The following is a 23,750-nucleotide window of genomic DNA, read 5'->3' as shown; positions in this document are numbered from 1 at the left end:
CCCCGCTGCAAAGTGAGGCCCACACGGCTTGTGGCCGCCGGGCCTCGCTGCTCCCCCCCCCGGCTCCAAGGTGGCGGCGAGGCCAGCTGCAGAGCGTTCCCTGCGCATGCGCAGGGGCCGCTCTGTCACTTTTGGGGGGATTTAAGCATCCCCCGATATTTTAACTTTTAAGATTTTTGTGCACACCTGGGGACTGCCCCAAGTGTGCACGAAAATCTCCCTGTGCCCCCGATGCGCGGATTTAGGTATCTGCACGCACGGGGGCGACTTGGCTATTAGATATATAGATAAACATATTTGTAAAACTGCAATGAAAATGAGTGAAGTGTGCAGCACTTACTACCTGGCCTCTGAAGGGTTAACAAGTGATAAATTGCTAGCACATACCTATTATACAGCCTAGGTTTCATGGATCTCAGTGGCAAGTCACTGAAGCGCTCTGTGTCTTTTGAGTATGTTCAAATCTCTTGCTGAATAGAAAAAACCCAGTACCATGTGTAGGATCCTTTTGCATGTTTAAAGAGCTTCAAATACTGTTTCAGTGGTTCTATTTAACATGTCACAAGTATCCCTATCTAATAGGTGTCAGGTGCTTCACCAAGTTCAAGGCAAGGGTAGGACATAGAACCTGGATCTTCTTAATTCAGTCATGCCCAAGTTATAGCTTGCATTTTCCATTGTTAGCAAAGGGACTTAGCTCAGCTATAATTTTAACAGATTTTTTGTATTTTCTGTGCTCTTAGGAAATACTTGGTTCACACAAATATGCTTCCCTAGTGAAGGTACACAGTTGGGGTGGCAGTCAGTTGGAATTAGGCTATTGGATATGGGCAGGCCCTCAGGTGAAGAAGGGTCTACCCTCACCATGACCTGGAGATGCGAAGAACTGAATCAGAGATTATCTACTTATAAAGTACGTACTCTGGCACTGAGTCACTCACAGACCCTCTGCCATGGCTAGAAAGCATCACCAGGGTTCTCTTCTTCTGACCCCTTTCATAGAACAACAGACTGTTCTGCTCCGGAGAGCCTTTAATTACTTCTAGCTTTATAGCATGAAGGACAAAAAAGGTACTATTTCCCATAAAAATCTATTCTTAAACCCTGTATAGAACATTCATTTAAAATGCATAATAATCATTTTGCCAGTTGCTGTGAAACTGCTGCACAACACAGAATAGCAAAAAGGCACAATCTTTGTTTCACAATGTTTAATGTTACAAACAAGTAGTTTTCTATAAGCCATGCAGATGTTTTACATTTTTATTAGCACAGAACCATTAAAAGAACTTGTCAGCCAATAAAAATGGGTTACGTATAGGTCGACAGGTGCACATTTCAGGAAGAAGTTACATGAATGCAGGGGATCAGAATGTATCTATAAAGGTGGATGGTCTTACAAAAATAACCGGAAAGTATTTGCAAAAACTATGTTTTCTCCCCTGTAACTGTTAACTATAAATCAGGAACACTAGAAACCTTTTTTTACAATTATGCCCAAACAATTCATGCTTTCTAACCCACAAGTAACACCCCCCCCCCAATCTTGCCTTTCCTCAATCGCTTACTCGCAACAGTCCTTTATTAAACAGAAGCGCTGCCTGTCTTGTTATCTTGACATTAGCAGCAGGTATAGTTCTTGAAGAAGGGAATAGAAGCTTAAATATAAACACTGTAGTTACAACAAAATTTTAAGTTTTTACAAATAATCCAAGATCTTGGCTTTTTTAAAAAAAAGGTTGCCTTAAGGTCTTTGCACCATTCCACATTGTGGAAATGCTGAGATATGCAGTCTGGATGTTACAGCTTAAAAATAGAGTTACAGTCATTGGCACAAATACAGCTATACCTATACAAAATGAAACCACCCCAACCCAGTATTCTTGAGCAGCACATCTGCTAGCTAGCACGCAGGTTCACATGTAAGTGGAGTCCAAGAAGAAGAAACCAAGGTTGAAGCACTAATGGAGTACTGAATGCAACAAGAGTTCCAAACTGCTTTATCAGACTCAAACTAATTTAAAAAATTGAGAAAGTACTCCAATAAAAGAACTGCATCAGTATTAGTTCTGTGAGGTCACTGCAACTGTACTCTGTATGCACCTATGAGCAGCTTTACCTGTAAGAGAAAGAAAAATCCCACTGATTATGCTTCATACAGTTGATGTGATCATGTTCAGTTTCTCAGTGAAATCAGTGTACGGTTTCTCAACAAAGCCTTGTTGGCTGTCTTCAGTGGAGATTAAGTTAGGGTTCCTCAGGGTTTCACAAGCATTGGCCTAGGCAATACAAATTCAAGGCAAGTGCCTGTCATGGTCACACATAGACGCCCGGGATCCAGTAGAAACCTAGCAGCATATTTTGAGCTTGAATGTTAATTGAGATCAGCGTCCTATCTGAATTTAATATTCTTAAGACTTGTTGTCTAACATTTATGAAACTCAGAGCTTTGGCACCACTATAATATCTCCTGAAGAAGATTCATTTTTGAAACATTGTTAAGTAATCCGGAGACGACGTGTATCATGTTATAGTGCTTTAGATTGCAATACATAAACAGCATTCTTTATAAGTCTTATGACTGTTTGATTGTGGGTCAGACTATAAGACTGTTGGCTTTATACTTGTTTAACACACATAGATGTAACATGTTTTACAAGTAGACCTTATAAATTTAATAAGAAGGATCTCTATCAAGAGAAATCCTCTCTCAAACCTCAGCACTTCCTGCCATTTGTCACCACAGAACACTGTATCAGGCCAGCCCGTAGAGCATTCCAAAGATTGAGTCTTTTTGAAGCATTGCAACCGAACATACTGCATGCTTGCATTACTCACCTTGGCAGTAGGAGCGTCTACCAAACGGATGAAGAGTTTGTTAGTGCCAGTAACAGGGCTGAAGGAGTAAATGAAGTGACTATCCTGAAATAGAGGGGGGGGGAAGAGTGTCCCAAATCCATCATCAAGCTCCTGGTCAGTCAGATATATACAAGCACTTTTCATACACTGTCTGAAGTATACTTTGCAGCAATATTTCTCAAGCCCTTTGAATGGGAGGAGAATATGATCCAAATAAGTTGCTTTGGCAATGAACCTCCAGATCCAGTGCCAACCACTTGTTTAACAGATAATGCAGACATCCTCATGTTCAGCTGCAACCACCCCGGAACTCTGCTTTTCCTCACCCCAGCCCTCCTCCATGGCTTTGTTTTCAGTCCCACTAATTCACCCACTAAACCAAGAGGCACATAGAATAAACATCAGATGGTTGAAAGCCATAAGACATGAACAAATATTACATGTTTTTATGGGGAAATATGCAAATTTGCATTTTATTAGCATTAAAAGAGGCTGCCAAAATAAAAAGGGTAAAAAGAGATATTGAGAATGATATTTATTTTTCCAATGACATTTATTTGTTTGCTAATGATATTTGTCTAAGAGAGAGAGAAAGAAAATAGATAGGGAGGGGGAAGGAAGGAAGAGAGAAGAAGAGAAAGAAAGGTGGAAAGAAAGCAAATGGACGGGGAGGGAGGGAGGAAGGTGGAAGAGAAAAAGAGAAAGAAAGAGCAAATAGATGGCAAGGGAGGGGGAGGGAGGACAGAAGGAAGGAAGGTAAAATGAAAGAGGGAGAGAAAGAGTAAGAGAAACAAACAAAGAAAGCAAATAGATGGGGAGGGAGGGAGAAAAGAAAGAAAGGTGGAAAGAAAGCAAATAGATGGGGAAGAAGGAAGGGGAAAAGAGGTGGAAAGAGAGCAAATAAATGGGTAGGGAGGGAGGAAAGGAGAGATGGAAAGAAAGCAACTTTCATTTTAAATATGCTCTCCAACCCCCCAATGCCAGCTGGCTTGGCTTGGAGAAGGAATTTAAAGAGACAAATGCTTTCTCCAAGATGGCGGGTCGGGCCGTGGGGTGGGGTCTTGGGAAACACCTTTAAATTTAAATCTGTTGTCCAAGTTCCCCACCCCCATTGCCGCACCAGCTTGGCTTGGAGAAGGGATTTAAATAGACAAATGCCTTCTCCGTGCCAAGCCAGCTGGCCAGTGTGGCAGTGCTTGGAGAACACGTTTAACTTTAGATGGGGAGGGAGGAGAGAGAGAGAGAGAGAAAGGTGGAAAGAGAGAAAAAAGTGGAAATAAAGCAAATAGATGGAGGAGGGAGAGAGAGAGGTAGAAAGAAAGCAACTGTAATTTTAAATGCGTCCTCCAGCCCCCCCCCCGTCCCCACACTGGCTAGCTTGGTTTGGAGAAGGGATTTAAAGAGACAAATGCTTTCTCCAAGCTGGCCAGTAGAGGGGGCTTTGAGAACGCATTTGAAGTTAAAGTTGCTTTGTTTCTTTACTCCCCTCCACACCAAGCCTATCCAAGGAGGGGAACACTGGCTGGGGAAGGGAAGACCGATCAGGGAGGCATGCCTCCTTTTCGCTTCCCCAGCGACTCTGCCAGGAGCCACACAATATGCATGGAAGAGCTGTATGTGGCTCTCGAGTCACAGTTCGGCCACCTCTGCACTAAACGTTGCACTGCACTGTATAGATCAACACACTACTGTTCTACTCACGGAATCCAGAACAGCAGCCACTCCATTTAACGCAGCATCTTGTTTCACACAGTGGCCAGCTAGATGCCTATAAGCTGCGTATAACAATCAACCCTTACCCCCCAGCACTGAAATGTAGAGGGTTATGACCTCCAACATACGTTCCATTTAGTCATCATGGCTAATAGCCCCTGGCAGGCATACCTTCCATATCTGGTTTAATTCCCTTTTAAAGTCATTTAAGTTAGTTCTATAATACACATATGTTGACAAGAACTCTGCACATTATTACAATATGGCCATCTTAAGGTGGAGAAGATGAAGACTCGTAATGTAAGTCTATGTAAGAGTAGGAATGGACTGGGGAATCCCTGTGGCTTCTGATGGGTAAAAACCAGTAGAGACAATGGTTGAGGCTCATAATGAAGTGGGTGCCAGTTTGGTGTAGTGGTTAAGTGCGCGGACTCGAATCTGGGAGAACCGGGTTTGATTCCCCACTCCTGCACTTGCACCTGCTGATGTGACCTTGGGTCAGTCACAAGCTCTGGCACAGCTGTCCTTGAAAAAGAGCAGTTTGTGTCAGAGTTCTCTCAGCCCCACCCACCTCACAGGGTGTCTGTTGTGGGGAGGGGAAGGGAAAGGAGTTTGTAAGCCGCTCTGAGACTCCAAGTGAAGGGCGGGGTATAATCCAATCTCCTCTTCTTCTTCTTAGCTACCCATACAAAGTGAGCCAAAGGCAAGGAAGGATTGACACAGATGTCAAGAATGGTTAGCATCACTCACTCACCTGGAAGATCCGTTGGGTGAGCTGCTCTGTCCAGGCAGAATGGCAGGGTCTGTTGGGCTTGGAGGGAGCAGAGATAAGGAGAAGGACATAACGGGAAAAAGCAGGTTGCTTACCAGTAACTGGTGATCTTCGAGTGGTCATCTGTGCATTCACACCCATGGGATCTAGTGTGCACGCGCTGGATCAATCGGTGCTGTAGCAAGCTCTTTTAACGGATTTTCGCACCCAGTCCGTCGGGCATGCGCAGGAACCTCACCGCGTATGCCCAGAGGGGTGGGCGCGGACATCCTGCCAGTTCCTTTAAACCGCCGCAAATCAACCCCTATTAAAAATGTAGAAGCTGACAGCAGCGGGGAAGGAGGGCGGGTGGTGTGAATGCACAGATGACCACTCGAAGATCACCAGTTACTAGTAAGCAACCTGCTTATCTTTGACGTGAGACTCTCCAAGGCAAAAAATGCAGAGGGTATGGCGGTTGGGAGGAGCAAGTTTGCTACCGCAACCCCTGCACCTATTAAAGAATCCCCACTTCTTCGCCATAAAAGAAAAAAAGATGAGGGAACATTTGGAGGGGGGGGGTAGCCTGAAGGCCTGAGGTAAACTCCCCTCAAAAAATTTTTGAAACTGTTTTTGAAGAAGAAACAAACAAAAAATAAAATAAAAGAAGTTTGGAAATAATTCCTAAGAGCTGTGAGGTGAGCTAACAGCGAACCGATCAGACTGATGAAGAAGAAGTCTACTCAACGCGGCGGTAAGAAAGGAACTGGCGAGATGTCCGCGCCCACCCCTCTGGGCATGCGCGGTGGGGTTCCTGTGCATGCCCGACAGACTGGGCACGAAAATCCGTTAAAAGAGCTTGCACTAGATCCCATGGGTGTGAAGCACAGAGACCACGTTGAAGATCCTGGCTTATCTAGTTATTGACCTGAAGGATAGGAAGTAAATGCTAACGCCCTCCAACAATAACTTGTAGGAAGTCCAGCCCAGGGTACCAAGAACATATTCCTAGCAGAGGAACTGCTTTATGCAGATCACTCCACAAAGTCACAGCACTTTTAGCCGCTTGAAGATATCTCTAGAATGATATCCTAGACTTAAGTAAATGAAGAAGAGTTTGGCTGCCTGCTGGGTCACACAAGCTGTTTGGTGAACTTGGTAAACTGTGTTTCAGCTTCAAAAAAATGACAATTCAGCCAACTAAACCTTGACCAACCTAGCAGGAACTCTTGCCTTCAATATCTGGAATGCTGATTTGATAACTGAAATAATTTAGGCAAGATTTGAGTGCTATGTAGTGCAGCTGATTTACCCAAATATATCTACAATATACCCAAACGCACATTTCCTGCCATATTAATAAGTCATAGGAAAAATATTTACTTGGCACTGAACCTCAAAGTCTAAACTCTCAGGGAGGCTGCAGTGCACACCTTGGGAAACACTTGAGTTACTCTAGGGATGATGAATCTCTTACAGAGATACCACTTCCATACAGGAAGCTGCATGCATTTCACGTATACCTAGGTAATAAATGCACACAGGTGTGTAACCATGGTGGGAATCCCAAAGGGGCAGAGTTTCCACAGCCTGCATTCAGGCAATCAGAATCATGCATTCCAATTAAATTATTTTGAATAATTCTAAAAACATTAACTAAAAGCATCTCATGTTGGGAAAAAGATACCACCATCCTTAAACCCCTGCAGCAGCTGCATTAGAGCTTCTCAGGTCAAAGCTAGCCCATAAAAAGTGGGTCCCAGAAGCTAAATTAGCAGTTAGTGGGCAGCATCCTACTACTCTGGGCACAGAACGCCTTGCTTTCCTGGACTCCTCTCTGGTTTTGCAATCCATTCTGATCCCTAGGAAGATCATTCCCAGGGCTGTGGGACCTGCAGGAACCAACAGCTGTGTGGGATGGTGGGGCCGAAGATCCAATTAAAACCATTAAAAAAAAAAACAGGTTACATTTTTGAAGTTATGATGTGAGACAAAGAACAGGAAGAATTTACCAAGAACACAGGCAGCTGGAATATGTCATTCAAAACCACCGCTTGTACACTGCATGGTCCACAGAGCCGGGCAACAACTTCTTTCCCAAAGAAGTTTGCGTGGAAAATGAATAAAAGAATTCCAGATCCTACGGGAAAGGAAACAGAACATTCTTAGAAAGCACAACAAAAACAATGAGTCAGTGAAACCTGACCTGATGGGGGAAATTCATAAAAGCTGCCTTAAGGCTGCAACTGTTTCAACAGCCTGAGCATCCTGAGACACAGCAACAGTGCCTGGTTTATAAAACCCTTCCACTGACTCACAGAATGCGAGCGCCACAGAGATGAGACAGCCACTACCTGCATTTCTCTTAGTGTAAATCAAGACTGTTTTAGAAGATTCACCTTGTTAGAAGTACTCTTGGAAAATAAAAGTGTCAAATTTAAGGATGCTTTCAAATACTGATTTCCCTGTTCTGAAAAGCAGTCACCCCTCCTAGATTTCTGGTTGGGTTCCCTCTAGCAGTGGTGCTAGGCATTAGCAAGAGAGCCTCTGGCATCTGTTGAAGGCTCCTTGAGCCAGAGGGGAGTACCCTCAGCACAACAGACCTGTGGGATCCCAGGTCTTTGACCCCAGTAATTACACTGTAATTTTTGGATATACTTCTCTGTTCCTACAACCCCATCTCCCAACAGCCCCAAGAACCATTTCAGTATTCCAGCCATCAACAGAATTTCAGGATCAATCTCACCACAGGGCACAGGTCTTCTCTCACTCTCAATGGACAACGTCAAAGACATTTACACAAGTTAAAACACTTGGATTTTCAAAGCAGTATTCAAAATACAACCTTCGGGCACATTCTGCGGGGGCTTATAGGTGAAATCCAAAGAATAATCTGGTCCTTCACAAAGCCGATGACACGCAATATCAAACACGGGTTCCATCAGACTCAGACGGGCTTCAAAGTATTCCCTGATTGTCTCTTCTGCTACTCGTGAGAGCCTAAAACAGAGAACAGAAAACTATCAACTTCTTGGGCAAACTGCTACTGTGCCGCCTGCAAGCTAATTTCTTATGCAAGCTAATTCTTATACAGAACTATAACTGACCTACTAAAAACAGAAAACCTCAACTTCTTGTCTAAACTAGCAGAGCTGAAACATGCAGGCACCTCAAATCCACGGATTTCTGCAGGGTATGTGAGAGTCTCTACATACTGCATACCCTTCACTGTTGCAAAAAAACTGTTCGGGGTGTTGGAGAAACATGGGCTGTTATCACTACCACCACCCGCCCCCATAAATCCGCCTCTGTCACAATGATGATTACACACAGGACATTTTTCTTGTGCAGTGCAGAACATCCCTTGCTGCAGAGAGGAGCATATAATGGAAGGGATTAGCTGAGTTGGTTCCCACAGCCAACAGAAAGAGCTCCCGAGATAGGGCACTGCCTTCTCCAAGTCCTGCTTGTTACCCACTCAAGGGCTTACCTCTTTGGAGCTATGTATGGCAGATTGTCCTTTTGTAACGAAGACCATGGGGAGGTGGGAACTGGGCTCTGACGATGCACGTCTCTAGAGTCCACCTCCTCCCCCTGTCTCAGCCCTTTCTGTGCAAAAGGAGCAGTCCTCCACCAGGAATGTCCTGAGGAGCCAGGGAAAACAGGAGTCCAAGGAAACTGTACTCCTCAGCCAATCATTCTTTCAACAGTTGAAGAATATCCCTTGTTATTAAAAACTATTAACTCCCGTTAGAATTTTACAGGTTGCTAAACACAACAATACTAAAAATCCAAACCTTCGTAATAACACTGAGGGATTTTACTAGTTCAGCTCTTAGTAAGGGGGCAGATATATTCTAAGGATTTTGTTCTCAACTATTTCTAGTTCAGCTGTATTACAGTAGCCCATCAAAAGCTATTGATGGATTTCTACTTTTAACATTTACTACAGCAGTCTGATCAGAGATTTTGGAGGAAATGCAGGATCAGTCTGTGTATATTCCACACTAATTTCAAAAGAAATCTTCAAATGACAAAGAAGGAAAGGTTCACTTCTCAACTGAAGAGGGAAAATGTATCCATCCAGGCAGTGTCCCTCGTGAGGGACTGACACCACCAGCACCTGAGCCTTTGTCCAAAATACTTTAGTTCACGGCAAAAATCTGCTACATTTATTCTAATTCCTGACCACATTCCACTAGAAACACTGCCTGAACTTGTACAGGAAATGAGTTCAAACAGTGGAGCCATCCCCCCAAAACCCCCCCCCCCAAAAAGCATCTGTTTAACTACAGTTTGGAGTTCTTCCCAAACAAGTACTTACGTAGCCAAGTGACTCCTTAGGAGTTCATAGACTAGCAAGTTATTACACTGCTTAGCAAAATGAAGGGCATTGCTCTGATGCTTTGATAAAATGTTGCAGTCTGCTCCACTTTCAATCATAAGACGGACAATATCATAATTTCCTCTCTTACAAGCCTACGTGCAAAAGTTAAGAAAGCAGATGGTAAATATACAAAGACATTCAGATATTCGTTGGATATCAACATACTGGAGTAGGAACTACCATGAAAACGAGTCCAAAGTGACTCTTGTGAGAAACTTAACCACTGTGGAGATGACAGTGGCCTGAGGAGCAACAACAGCCATCCCTCCATCACCCCTTCAGTCCCTAATGAAGACAGCCTGGGAAGTAGGCTAGCACGTGGAATTCACTGCCACAGAAGACGGTGGTGGCTACAAGCATGGATGGCTTCAAGAGGGAATTGGATAAGGAGCAGAGGTCTATCAGTGGCTATTAGCCACAAGGTATAGACAGGAACTCTTAGTCTGGGGTAAGTGATGCTCTGTATTCTTGGTGCTTGGGGGGGCAACAGTGGGAGGGCTTCTAGTGTCCTGGCCTCACTGGTGGACCTACTGAGGGCCCCTGGTATTTTTGGCCACTGTGTGACAGAGTGTTGGACTGGATGGGCCTTTGGCCTGATCCAACATTGGCTTCTCTTATGTTCTTATGTTCACTGGACACAGGAGGATGGTGCTCTATCTTTCCCATGCATGCCCTTGTCCTAGCAAAAAAAAAAAAAATTAGCCCTGTATTCTGTTCCGATGTTACTGAGTTGGAGGGAACGCAAACCTCCTCTGCCTTCTGGAAAGTGGATTCCTTGGGTTGTGGGAATACAGCCTTAAGAATTCACTTTCCAGGGATCAGAAGGGATTTAAAGAGGGCTCCAACCCAATGTTTTCCTTCACAGGAGTGCTCTGGAATGACCTCCACAGAAGAAGTCAAATGGATAATGTGATACTGGGATGTTTTTCTCACGTACTTTTCTAGAGCAGCAACTTCCAGCCACCCAACTCCTTAAGAGCAGATGACTCTGGCCAAGCTGTTCAGGGATTCATCTATCCCAAAAATGGAAGAGGAAAGAAATATGTGAGCCACTCTTGAGTCCTCGTTGGGTAGAAAGGCGGGGTATGAATGTATTTAATTAAAACCAGTACCAGGCTCAGAGGAAGCAAAAAGAGAAGTGCTTGTCTTCTCCTGGCCTGCTTCCTTGCTACCTTCCTTTCCTAGTCTGAGCCTGACAAAACAAAACAGCATTAACCTCATGGATCAACAGAAGCAAAGAAAAGGCCAAGTTCAGTTCTAATGTTAACAATGAGTTCATTCATACACACAATGCTTTACACAAAGCTATCTGTTATTCAACAACGTGATATGGGGTTTAGCAACAGATCCAAGGACTTCCAGCACTAGATTAGTTTGCATATGAGATAGTGATTCATGTAAAGGAGTTTTCAGAAGGAATGCTGTCTGAGCGGACATGCTCAGATTATCCGCAGTCCCTTGGGTTCACAAGTCACATAAGCAACAGAATGATGTATACCTTCATTAAAGCAGTTTCACCACTATTCTGCTGCAAATTCACACATGCCCCAGCTTCCAAAAGGATGGCAACTGTTGTTAGGTTGTTCTACAAGAAACACAAACAATGATGTTAAAATGCAAATGTTCTGAAGTGTACACAGAATATAAAAAGTCAGACAAACACAGAATTGTATCACAGTAACGTGCTACCTCAACCAATTCCTGGTACTCCTAGACTAATACTGCATTGCTACTCCTTGGTGTAACAAGATCTGCACTGAAATAAATCAGGTGCGTTCCACATCTTTAACTCCACATTCAAGCAAAGCAGCCTACTAATACTAATGAGTCTTTCATAATTAAAGTGCTACAAAGACAATGCTGAAAATAACAGGCTATCAACACTGGCGCTTTTTCTCAGAAAGATGTCAAAATCAGGCGCTCGTAAGCAGTGTTTCGGGTTCCATAGTCTCTGAATGTTCCACAAGGCATGAGAAATTCAGGTTATTATTTTGGTTCCCACAATGGAGAAATTCTGTTACAGCAAGTAGATCTGTGAAGACTGGAAAGCTTCACAATCCGAGCAGCTAACCAGATTGCCAGCTGCCACTTCATTTAACCACTTCTTCCAAGCAAGCTGGGAGAAAAAGTTCCGACAGAAGTTCTGGAGGAAGAAAAGAAAAGCAGGCAGAAAAGTAACCAACCTTTTCTGCTGCATGAATCAGTGCAGTAGTTCCAGTTTTCTGTTTGCAGTTCACTTTAGCTCCTTTCCGGATGAGAAGTCGAAGGATGTCATCGTGACCTCCTGCAGCAGCGAGCATCACAAGAGTCATTCCACTAGAGTCCTGCAACAGTGGTCCGTTAATGTTTGGTTTCCAAGGACAGAAATGTTCCTGTGTTACAACTATGATTGCTACGGCAACAGAAGAGGTACAACCTAGCTGCTGAGGGGTCAGTCATGAAGCCATATGGTCAGACTTGACTCTCTCTCTCTTTTTTTTTTTTTGAGGCAGTCATTGTGGTTAAGGAATTTTTCCATTCTTCAAGAAAATATTTAGTGTACAGCACGGAAGTGCTCATCCTATGTTGTTTATGACCCACTTTACCTAGAAGGTTCATACAGGCTAGCAACTCTTAACAATCCACACTGGTAGTGTGAATGACTGGCTCTGGAAAAAATACAGGCCAACCCAAGTTTGTACTCATAAGAACAAAAACGTAAGAGAAGCCAATGCTGGATCAGGTCAATGGCCCACCCAGTCCAACACTCCGTCACACAGTGGCCAAAAACACCACGTGCCATCAGGAGGTCCACCAGTGGGGCCAGGACACTAGAAGTCCTCCCATTGTTGCCCGCCCCCAAGTACCAAGAACACAGAGCATCACCTGCCCCAGACCCAGAGTTCTTATCTATACCTTGTGGCAAATAGCCACTGATGGACCTCTGCTCCATCAGCACAGATCAAGAGGAAAATTCCCATCTTCAGTCAATGAATAAACCACAATGTGGTTCAAAGATGTCATGGAGACAAGCAATCCATCGTGGAGCCAAGTAATGATAGAATCATAGAATCATAGAGTTGGAAGGGATCTCCAGGGTCATCTAGTCCAACCCCCTGCACAATGCAGGAAATTCACAAATACCTCCCCCTCCACACCCGCAGTGACTGCTGTTCCATGCCCAGATGACAAAAAACCTCCAGGATCTCTGGCCAAACTGGCCTGGAGAAAAATTGCTTCCTGACCCCAAAGTGGGAATCAGCATTTTCCTGGGTGTAGAAGAAGGGGCCACAAGAACTAACCACTGAGGCAACCCTGCCCTCCCTCTCGTGATCTGCCTAAGTTCATACGATCAACATTGTTGTCTTACAGAAATCTCATGGAGATAAGTAATGATCTCACTCCAAAGGGTTAAACAATTATTCTAGTTCACCTTGGCAGCACAGATCCAACGGCTATATTACATGCCACGTGCAATTCAACAGGATTGAAGAATGAAGTAGCCAGCATAGTTCCTTCCGCATTTGTACATTCTTTCATTTAATGAAACACTCAAATTACTAAATCCCTGCTGTATTTTTATTCAAAGAACACTACATTAATTTTCATACACAAAAAAATTGGTTACCTCCTGATCAAGGTTATATTCTTCGCTGGAATTAAGTGCTATCTTTACTGTAGCATAATGTCCATTTTTAACAGCATCACGCAGCTGAGCTAGAAGAGAGCAAGTTTGACAGAAATAAATCAGTTGCAAATGCAGAGGAATGAAACTGCTCCATCTCTGTAGCGTTTACTCACTGGAGGATACCGCTTCCACTTGCAAGTGGTTCTCATCTTCTCCATCAAGGTGCTTCTGAAAATCTTCTAGAGACAGCCACTCCAGTTGCATGTCCATCCCCAAACTCACAGCTTGAGACTTCCTGAAGGGGAAATTGGGGGGGGGGGGGGAGAAAGACTCTGATCAGTTTGGTCATCAATAAGTCACCCTCTTTTGCTGATGAGGGGAGTACTGTTCAGAGGGCTGATGCTCCTACCAGCTGCAAACCCACTACTGCTTCTCCCTCTGACACTCTCAGAAGATGCTCTGAAACAGCGCTGTGAAACACAGGGGTGCAGAAGTGCCTTTGGCTCATGCAGGAAGCCCTTGGAACCCCTGACCCACTCACTTCAAGACAGATGAAAAATAATAATTCACAGTGGCAACAGAGGCAAGGCCTTAACCTACATTCCTGCCTATTCATCTAGTTGACCTCCACAGCCTACCTGCCACTACAGCAGCACATCTGCTGTTTTCATCATACATTCAGCATTCCTTCCAAGGCCAAACACATGGAAAAGCTGCCCTGTGAGCTGGTTGGCTGGGGGCTTATGACATCATGAGCCCACCACAGTGGGAGCACTTCCTCAGCTTCAAAAAATGGAAGGTCAGGAAGATATTAAACTAGATAAACATTTTAGAACACTTAAAAAAATGAGAGGTGGCTAGTGAGTGAGAGGGGGTGCAGCTCAGAGAACTTAATCAGTTTTTGATTTGGTAAGAAATGCATCTGCCAAAAGCATTACAAAGGCAGGCAAAAGCCAGGGACATCCAGGGGGAAACTAAATGCACTGAGTGCGCTTTTTAGAACACTCTAAATCCAAAGGCATGGCCATGTTAGTCTGCTGAAGCCATAAATTATAGTCTTGTTACACTAACAAACTTTACTGTGGCCTAAGTCTCTCAAAAACATGCCATCATAATAATAATACATTTATTTATTTTAAGGTGCCACAGGACGTTGGGAACAGATCTTATGATCCATGAGCACAAGGGCACTTCCTGAAGTTAATCAGACCTGCCTTCACCTTCTCCTCCCACCCAATAAAAATGTGGGTGATTTCATCTGATTTCTCTTCTTCACTGTAGCCCCCACCCCTTGATAGCATTTTGACCATAAATCTCCTCTGAACCCCATTGTCTCCTTTCCGGGGGCAAAGACCCCATGGTCCACAACAACTAGCACTTTTTGGTGCAAATTCTCTGTTACTTTATATACCCCGAGTTATTATTTTATAAAACACTGTGTACATTATCTATGTTATATAAATAATAGGTTATGTAAAAAATCTGAGTTGGCTAAAAAACTGTTTGCTGTGAAATTATGCACACAATTATTTATCCATGTCGGGGGGAGGGGGATCTGGTTTAAAGGGTACCATTACTGTTATATAGCAAGTATTTCGTTTGGTAGACAACCACACAGCCCAACTAAAAGCATCAACTTTTAACTGCAAGTTCATCCACAAGCATTTTTGGAACTGAAGCAATGATCGCACAGCCTGATGGACTCTCTAGAATATTTGGCAGCATCACTTCAGTTGTGGGCTTCAGAAGCCCTCCCAGTTCAAGATTCAAAAAGGCTTCTGAGTGATTAGTCTCAGTCCTAGAGTTGTAGGGTGCAGGAAGGTTAACACATGCCATTCCTGAGAGAACTGGGTTGCAGGCCTGTAGAGTGCAATGTTATGGGTTTGGAGATGGAAAAAGCTAAAAAGAGTGGGTAGGGGGAAAAGTATGTTGTGCTGAATGCTTTGGTCTCAAGTACGTAGGAATTCTTAAAGGTGCCAGTCTTAAGTATTCTAAATCCCTAGCTGTGTCTAGCACTTACTCCCAGCAATGACATCAATGTATCTTGACATCAATGTATGATGTCATACTTCTTACCTGAACAATCCTCGACGGCATCACGGTCACCCTCTGCAGCTATGTAAGCCCAGGTATCTGTCTCATCTCTTGTGCTCCTACTTTCCTTATACCTATCTCTTGATTTCAGTTCCTCTGTAGATCGATAGTCCTGTACAGAGTCCTCTTTCTTTCGATTGTCCCCGTATTCGTTTTTTTCTTCCGAAGAGATGTTAAATGCATCAAATGCACTTTTGATCTCCTTGAAACCTAGAATAGACAGTTATTACAATTATTATGGCTTGCACAAAGCACAGTCCATAATAATTGCTGCATAAACATTTCTTGAACACCCACAATGGAATCTAGTTCTTTAAGGAGACAGCTACGTTGGAGGAGGAGGAGAGGAGGGGGGGGAGGAGGAGAAGAAGAAGAGATTTGATTTATTCCCCCCCCCCCTTCACTTGGAGTCTCAGAGTGGCTTACAAACTCCTTTCCCTTCCCCTCCCCACAACAGACACCCTGTGAGGTGAGTGGGGCTGAGAGACGAACAGCTGTGCCAGAGCTTGTAACTGACCCAAGGTCACATCAGCAGGTGCAAGTGGAGGAGTGGGGAATCAAACCCGGTTTTCCCAGATTAGAGTCCGCACACTTAACCACTACACCAAAGGTGGTCACAGGATCACTCCTAAAGAAGGCCTGCCCAGATTCAGATTTCCCTAAAATAATCCATTTATGGCACACTGCAGTTTATGGCCCATTTTGTTCAGCAGCTGAATGGTGTAAGTATTGCTATAAGATGAATATGAAGAAAGTAAAACACTGCCATATACCAAAACTAATATCCGCTAGGCTAGCACTTCCCTAAGATTTTAGCACTAAATACATTAGAACAAATCATACCTAATTTTAAACATGTTTGCAGTGTACACCGTATCTCCAGCAACAAACACTACATCCTGTATTACAGCAGCGGGAGGCAGATTAATGCTCTAGAAAGGCTATATAGTTCATGCAGGTACCTTAGGCGTTTCACTTACTTTTGAATCCCTTCTGTTCTTTTCTGCTCTTTTCTTCCTTTTCAGAATCATGTCTCTTTTGGAGTTTATCTTTCACTTCACTTTTTTTGGCTTCTTTCTCCTGGAAATGAAGCTAAATATAAAACCAGTATTCTTTTTCTGGCCTGACCTGGATAACCCAGGCTAACCCGATCAGAAGCTAAGCACGGTCAACTCTGGTCAGTATTTGGGTAGGAGACCACCAAGGAATACCAGGGTTACCACACAGAGGCAAGCAATGGAAAACCACTTCTGAATGCCTTAACAGGGTTGCCATTAGTCAGCTGTGACTTGATGACCCCACAATTCTCCTCCCCTTTTTTTGGGGGGGGGGTGAGTCAAGAACAACATTTTTGGGCACCGTATTTATTTTAGCACAAAATTGTGCTAAAAGCACTATTCTTAAATAGTTACAGTGGAACAAATCCCGAACTTTGGTACTGTTGTACTTATTCTTCAGTTACAGTTTGGATGCAAATTTGCAGATAGTCTAAGAACCAACAAAAATGTAGCCCACTTGTTCCAAACTGAAGCAGACAGCTAATGAAAGAACACATAACATGACTTCAAAGATTTAGACCAAGCTTCAAAGCTACTTTAAAATATACGCAAGGGTTTGGATCTGCCTGAGGAACACAGAAATGTCTGTGTTTCAACCTCCAGAAGGCAGTTGATTTATTTAAAATATTTATATCCCTCCTTTCTTTCTGCCAGATGGCTCAAGACAGATCACAAAATATGCCTGTAATGTTTTTTTTAAAATGTTGGAACATAACACTACTTAATTTTATAAAAATCTTGACTCACATACCAACCCTTATCTTTACATCCTCCCAAAGAACACTGCTTGAAGCTCAGCAAGCCAGAACCATGACTAAAAAAGGCTCATGTTCTAGATAAGATGGATCAAGCATTCCTAAAGGGTGGAATCACAAGCAAGAACTGGAAGAAGATAAGAAATGACATATCGAGAATGTGTCTCCAGTGCAGAATGTGAAAACCCAGGAAAAGAAACTGGGAATCTCCAGCTTAAAAAAAAAAAGTTTACTTATCTACTTCATTTACACCCTGTCCTCCTCCCCAATGGAAACCCAAAGCAGCTGACATTGCCCTTCTCTCCTCCATTTTTCCTTCCAACAATCCTGTGAGGTAGGTTAGGCTGAAAGTGTGTGACTATCCGAAGGTCACCCAGGAGGGGGGGGGGGGGGGGGGGGGATCTGAACCTAGGTCTCCCAGATGCTAGCCAGACACTCTTAACCACTACACCATGACAGAAACACAGACATTTTGGGGAACACTGAACAAAACTCCTGTGAATTACAAAGGCAGGCTAGGCAGGCAAACAATACATGGGGCACAGCAAGTCTATTAGCCACATACTGTAACACTGCTGTAAATATGGCTTCAATCCTGCCTAAAATTCCTGTGGACAGAAGGATTTCCGTCAGCAGAAGTGCAACTTCCATGTCTCTCCCCTCCCACTACAGCCCTAACTATCCCGAAATGCTGATTCTGGGAGACAGCAGACATCCGCCACCCTGCACTTACAGCTTGGGGAAAAGAGCTGAAGGCCTGCCTTAGGAGAGGGGAAATCAGTGAAAATCAGCTCCCCACACCAGTGGAAATTTTAGGTGAGCTCCAACCCAAAAGCTTTCAACCGGTAGTTATCTGTCATTGCCTAAACTCCTCATAGCATTGACCACATTTAGATTTTTCTGCAAATATTCAGACAAAGAAGCAGATTTATAATTAATTCACACACTCTCACCCTGCTTAGAATTTCAACTAACTCAAAATGCAAGGTTCTGAGGCAGTTCTTGCCCTCTTTTGTTTTCACAGTAATTTCTATGAGTTTCTTTTCCAACACAGTTGGATCAGTTTCCTTAACATGTGTATAAGAGAAGTAACACATGTGAGAAATCTAAAGAGTTACAAAAACAATTCCTATATTATTTGAAACAAAGCCTTCGGAAGGTGCTCACTGTGTTGAAGTACATTACCAGTTACTCTTTTACAAGACTGTCTAGAAAAATGCCAGAACACTGAAGTTCTTCATTTAATGAAACAACATGGATAAAGGAAGCTGCATTCTCAGAAGCAGCAACCAAGATTTTCAGCCATATGGTGGTTATAACCATTTAATACCATCAAAAAAATTAGGATGATGGCTGGAGACACAGGGTGAGGGGTGGTAGGTTTAACATGATTTGAAATCCCCCTGCCCCCAGCAATAGAAATATATGGTGGAAGGGGATACCCAGAAATGAAAACAACTATAGTTCAAGAACCTTAAAGCAACATCAAAGTTACCTTAGATAACATGCTTCTGTCCTTTGAGATGTCCTCTGCACTGAGATCATTTTTAGAGAGCCCCTTCTTGCTTCCTGCGTTCCCTCCTTTACTGCAGTCAGACTCCAGGACAAATTTTTCAAACAGATTCTGCCCTACAGAATGCCTCTCTTTCGTTTTCTCCTCATCAGCTCTCCAGTTGATACTTTTTTCTTTGCCATCCGAAATGGCAGACTTTTGCAGCAGCACATCCTTTCCATGGGTCTGGCCCAATTTTGCTTCTTTGTTTTTCTGCTTCACGTGATTGCTCACCTCCCCTACGGAGTCTGTAGATTTGCGCCCTCGCTCGTCAATGGACAGTTTTGAGCCTTTTTGCACTGGGGCAGGCATAAGAGGCCTCCTATTCTCTAACTCAGCAGCCAGTTTTGCTTTCTCTGGTGGCTTCTGCTTTTTGTGCATGCTTTTCTTCTCCAGGTGCTTGTCTTTGGTGTCCACTTTTCTACTCTCCTCATGTTCCTCAGCCCTTTTGTGCTTCTTCTTCTTTCTCTTCACCTTCACTTCAGCACTATCGTCTGTGCTTGTTGAACTGTCTAGCTGCTTTTCAACAGCTTGAACTCGCGGCACACTTTCCCATTCTGCCTGAACTTTCCCAGGATATATTTTATGCTTCTCCTCACTGCTGTCAGAGTCAAAATCCACAGTTTCATTATCAACACCTTGATAAAAAGAATAATCTGGCGTCCTGGGTTCAACATCTAACTGCAGCGCACTGGATTTATCCTTTTGAAAGTATTTATTTTCTTTAGACTCCTCTTTTTGTTTTTTCTTTATATCTTTATACTCTCCCTTCTTTTTACTGCTGTCTTTTGAATCGTCTCGCCTCTGTTTTTTGGAATCTTTTGCATCCTCTTTCGCCTCTGAAGTCCTTTTCTTTGGTTTTGAATCTGAAGCCAAACTGTCAGAGGAATTTTCACGTTCTAGCCCAGGCCTCTCTTTGCCTTTTACTGATTTGGATTTTTTCTTTCTTATCTCATCTTGGTTTTTGTCCTCCCTCTCTTTAGATTTTTTCTTTTTCTTCTTTGGAGACAGGTCTCCTTTTGCATCACTTTGCCAGTCACTGTCTGCTTCAGAATCTGCCTCAAATAAATCATCATTTAAAGGCAGCTTCTGGGAGGGGGGAGACAGAGAGAGAGAGAGAAGATGGCATTTATTTAAATCATCTAGCATTTAACACACCTCTAGTTCAGCTGAAGCCTGAAGAAACTGAAATGTCAACATTTTCAATCCAATGACATTATTATCAAGCTCGACCTTTGAAAGATCTCTATGATTGTCTCCTAAGGGGTCTGGCAATATCAAGCACAAGATGCACAAACAACAGAGTTTGTCCAACAACTACAGCAGAACAGAAATACGTAGTGAATTATCTGCAAAGACATACACTGCACTTTTCAGTAAAATAGATTGCCTCCTGGATCATCAGACTAAGTCAGAAGTCATCAAACCTATTACAACCAGAGTGCAGTTAAAAGGGTACCAGCAGTGACCACAGAAAAGAGACCTAAAAATTAGTTATTGAGAAAACATGAAGTTATCTTATACTAAGGTAGCCTGAGATATATTAGGGTTAGTGCTTTATACTGTGACTGGCAGTGGCACTCTACGGAATCAGCCTTTCACGTCCTCTGCTTCCCAGTCCCTTTAACTGTAGATGTCCCACGAGGGACTGAATCCCAGACCTTCCCCATGTAAAGCATGTGCTCTACCACTGAGCAACAGACCCATCCCAAAGTTCAGAGAGGATGATCAGAGATGAAACCAAATGTACCTGTATCTCTTTTTTAACAGGTTTAGGCTTAGTATCCACTATTTTCTTTCGGAATTCAAGGAGCACTTCTTTACAGTCTTCTAAATGAACCTCGGGTTCCCACGTATCATCATCGGATGTATATCCTTTCCATCGCACTTTGTATAGTATTTTGCCCTGTTAAGCACAGACAATGATATACGCATACAATAAGCGGGAATTTTTCATTAACAAAACAGCTCTTTATAGAATAATTATTAAATGTCTAATAGTAAAACTGGGTGGCTCATACCAATCACAAAAGCAAAACAAAAACACCCAACTACCCACATACATGATTCCATATATTTGGGGGACTCTCCAGGTATGTTGAAAAATACATTAATTGAAAGAAAAACATCCCAAATAGTACAGTGAGGACCAACTGTTCTCCAGGAGATTTGGAATGTCAAGAACTGATAAGAGTTGGTTAAAAAAAAAGAACAGAGGGATGGGAAATTGCTGCCTTGAGACTCAGAGAATCCCAGAGGGAGAAATTCCAGAATCATTTAGTCCACACACACACACACAATTCCTTATGGAGCTCCACCTTATAATACGGCAGCTGGAAAGCAAGGGTGAATGCAGGCATTTATTCACAGATCACAGCTGTGAGCAATGTTGGCACTGGACAGTGAAAAGCTTTTAGTAAATGGAGCAGGCAAGTTCTAAGCAGAACTGGAAGGTATTTGTGCTATCTAGTTTGTGCAGCCACAACACAGCAGTATGCATCTCTGGGTGCAGATAGCCAGCAGAAAGATATCTGGCTGCTATTTTCAACTACTGACTTTTACATCTCAGTGATGAGACTCTCCCACGTTCGTCTAAAAATGAGGGGGGAGAGAGGGATGTGATACTCTAACGACTAAGAATCCAGGGAACTGTAGTTTAGTAAAAGTGCTAAAACTTCTCTTAAAGGAATAGCTGTGTTAGTCCACTGTAGTGAAGCAAAACAGAAATCAAATGGCAGCTTTTAGATTCTCCAGTGTCTATGCTGGAATATACGTGGTTAGTTTTAAAGATGACACTTGATTTGTTTTACTTTGCTAAATTCTGTTAGGGAATTCCTATCACACTACCCCAGTATTGCAACTTCATGCCCAGTAAAGAGAGGAAAAAGAGACTGCAACAATGAAACACTGGGAAATGCAGAACTGGTTGAGCATTAACTATTTGAAATTTACATGCTTGCTGCCAGATAGAGGAAGAAAAATGAAATAATGAAACTAGAGTGTATAATGAATTCATTTAATGGTGGTGGGAAATCAGTGGACTGCACAATTGGACTGAAATAACTTTGCATCTGCAATAAAACATGATTTTAAGTGCATCATCTTTTTTCTTTCTTGTTCAATAAACCAGATCTTTTTATGGGGTAATAATGTTACAGCCATATATATGTACATATTATTTTTCTAACGAAAGCACTGTGTATAACACTGCAACAGTTTCACACTATGGCCAATTACGCATTTTAAAAAGAAGTCTTATAGATCCAAGGATTTCCTTCAATGCAGGAAGTACTGTTTTTCCATCAGATGACCAACTTAAGGTCAACAAGATAATTTCAGAGCTGTCATGTTGGTCTGTTGCAGCTAAAATTAAACAGGAGGCACTTGAATAAAAGTTCAGCATAAGCTTTTACAAGTCAGGGCTTACTTCATCAGATGCGTGAAGCATGAAGCACATAAACAGACGAACACTTCAGGCAGCACCTGACAGAATGGGAGATAAGGCCGCAAAGTTTATGCCCAAACAAATTTTGCTAGTTTTGAAGGGACCACCAGACTCCTGTTTAATCTTACTGGTACAGACAAGTGCTGCTACCCACTGGGACCCTGAAGAATGTGCTCCCAAGCACCCAAGTTATGGAATAAGTGGTACACATTACATCAGCTTAATTGGCTGCACAGGCAACCTTGGGGGCCTTCTACATTTTCTGGTTACTTCATACGCGGCAAGGTATCTGAGAGGTTTAGAAAGCTCTTCTAAGAAAAACAAACCCTCGCTTTCCCTCATCCAGCAGGAGCAAGACTGAGCGGTTGCCCCCCCCCGCTGCACCAGTAACCCCCCCCCTTCCCAGAGGGCAGGAGACCCCCCCCCCTTCCCAGAGGGCAGCAGAAATGCTCCACTCCTCCTCAGAGGGAAAGGAGCGTGCGCGGTCCGCTCTTTCCCCACAAGGCCCCCCCCCCTTCCAGCCCCACCCCTTCAGTCTTCACGTCCAGGATCTTCTCCACCTCGAAGACATCCTCCTCGTCCTCCTCACTGTCATCCCCTCCGCCTCCCCCGCCTCCCTTCTCACCGGCGGCCTCTGCCTTCTCCTTCGCCGTTGCCTCTGCAGCCTCATGCACGGCTGCCGCCATGTTAGGGCCAATATTTTTCCCCCCACCCCAAACGTCGGCAGCCTTAAAGCCGCTGCGACATTCGCTCCCCTCCCCCACTACACACACACCCCGGTCACAAAACCGAAGGGCTTAGTGGGTAGTTCGGTTAGCGGCGCAGACTCCCGGGGACCAATCAGCTCCCCGAGGGCTCGTGGCGTCAAGGTCAGCGATCACCAATCAGGACCGGCCTGGGAAGAAGCCGCCACTGGAGCAGGCTGCTTGAGAAACCAATCCGAGGGCAGCGGTTGGAAGAGGAGCTTGTTCGGGAAGCCTCGGGGCTGGGTCGGCTCTCGAAGGGGGCGGGGGCGCGGGTGTAGGGCGCTTACCGAGGTGGAAAAAAACTCTTGACTGCTGGGCAGGAATTAGAGGGTGGTTGCTTAAGGGCGGGTGAGCGGGTGACACCAGCGGTACCATCAGGTGTATTAGGATCCGCTCAGAAATCATAAAGGGAAAAGGTTTAGTTAAAACTCTTCCTTAAAAACGGGGGGGGGGAGGAATGCCCAGGGGAAGTGCTGAGCATGAATGCAGTAGCCGCAGTCTGCAGTGAAGCAGTGGGGGAACTACTCCTGCAGGTTTTTAGCTAGGGATACCAGCCTCTAGTGGGGCCTGGGGATCTCCTGGAATTATAGTTTATCTCCAGACTACAGAGATCAGTTCCCTTGGAGAAGATGGGTACTTTGGAAGGTAGACTCCACGGCACTGTGCCTCACTGAAGTCCCTGTTCTGCCTGGATTCACCCCAGCATTTCCTGGGATTTCCTACCCTGGAGCTGACAGCTGTATTAAATGTAGCTCAAGCCCAAACAGGTTTCCTCAGAATGTC

At 43.8% G+C, this 23,750-nt stretch overlaps 1 protein-coding gene across 1 annotated transcript; it reads right to left on the bottom strand.

Moving 5' to 3' along the window:
* Positions 1-1,232: 1,232 nt before the first annotated feature.
* On the bottom strand, positions 1,233-22,986 carry MPHOSPH8 (M-phase phosphoprotein 8). The gene is made up of 15 exons (XM_015429501.1): positions 22,749-22,986; positions 20,527-20,682; positions 18,720-19,865; positions 16,392-16,491; positions 15,387-15,621; positions 13,738-13,749; positions 13,491-13,612; positions 13,318-13,406; positions 11,894-12,034; positions 11,209-11,295; positions 9,648-9,802; positions 8,169-8,323; positions 7,336-7,463; positions 2,839-2,922; positions 1,233-2,119 (listed from the first exon to the last, which is right to left on the bottom strand). The coding sequence occupies exons 1-15, from the start codon at positions 22,905-22,907 to the stop codon at positions 2,078-2,080; spliced, it is 2,811 nt and encodes a 936-aa protein (XP_015284987.1). The 5' UTR covers positions 22,908-22,986; the 3' UTR covers positions 1,233-2,077.
* Between the last annotated feature and the right edge of the window lie 764 nt (positions 22,987-23,750).

This window comes from Gekko japonicus, unplaced genomic scaffold (genome assembly GCF_001447785.1).
Source record: "Gekko japonicus isolate JY-2015 unplaced genomic scaffold, Gekko_japonicus_V1.1 scaffold237, whole genome shotgun sequence".
Lineage (NCBI taxonomy): Eukaryota > Metazoa > Chordata > Lepidosauria > Squamata > Gekkonidae > Gekko > Gekko japonicus.
This window is presented reverse-complemented; position numbering and strand designations above follow the sequence as displayed.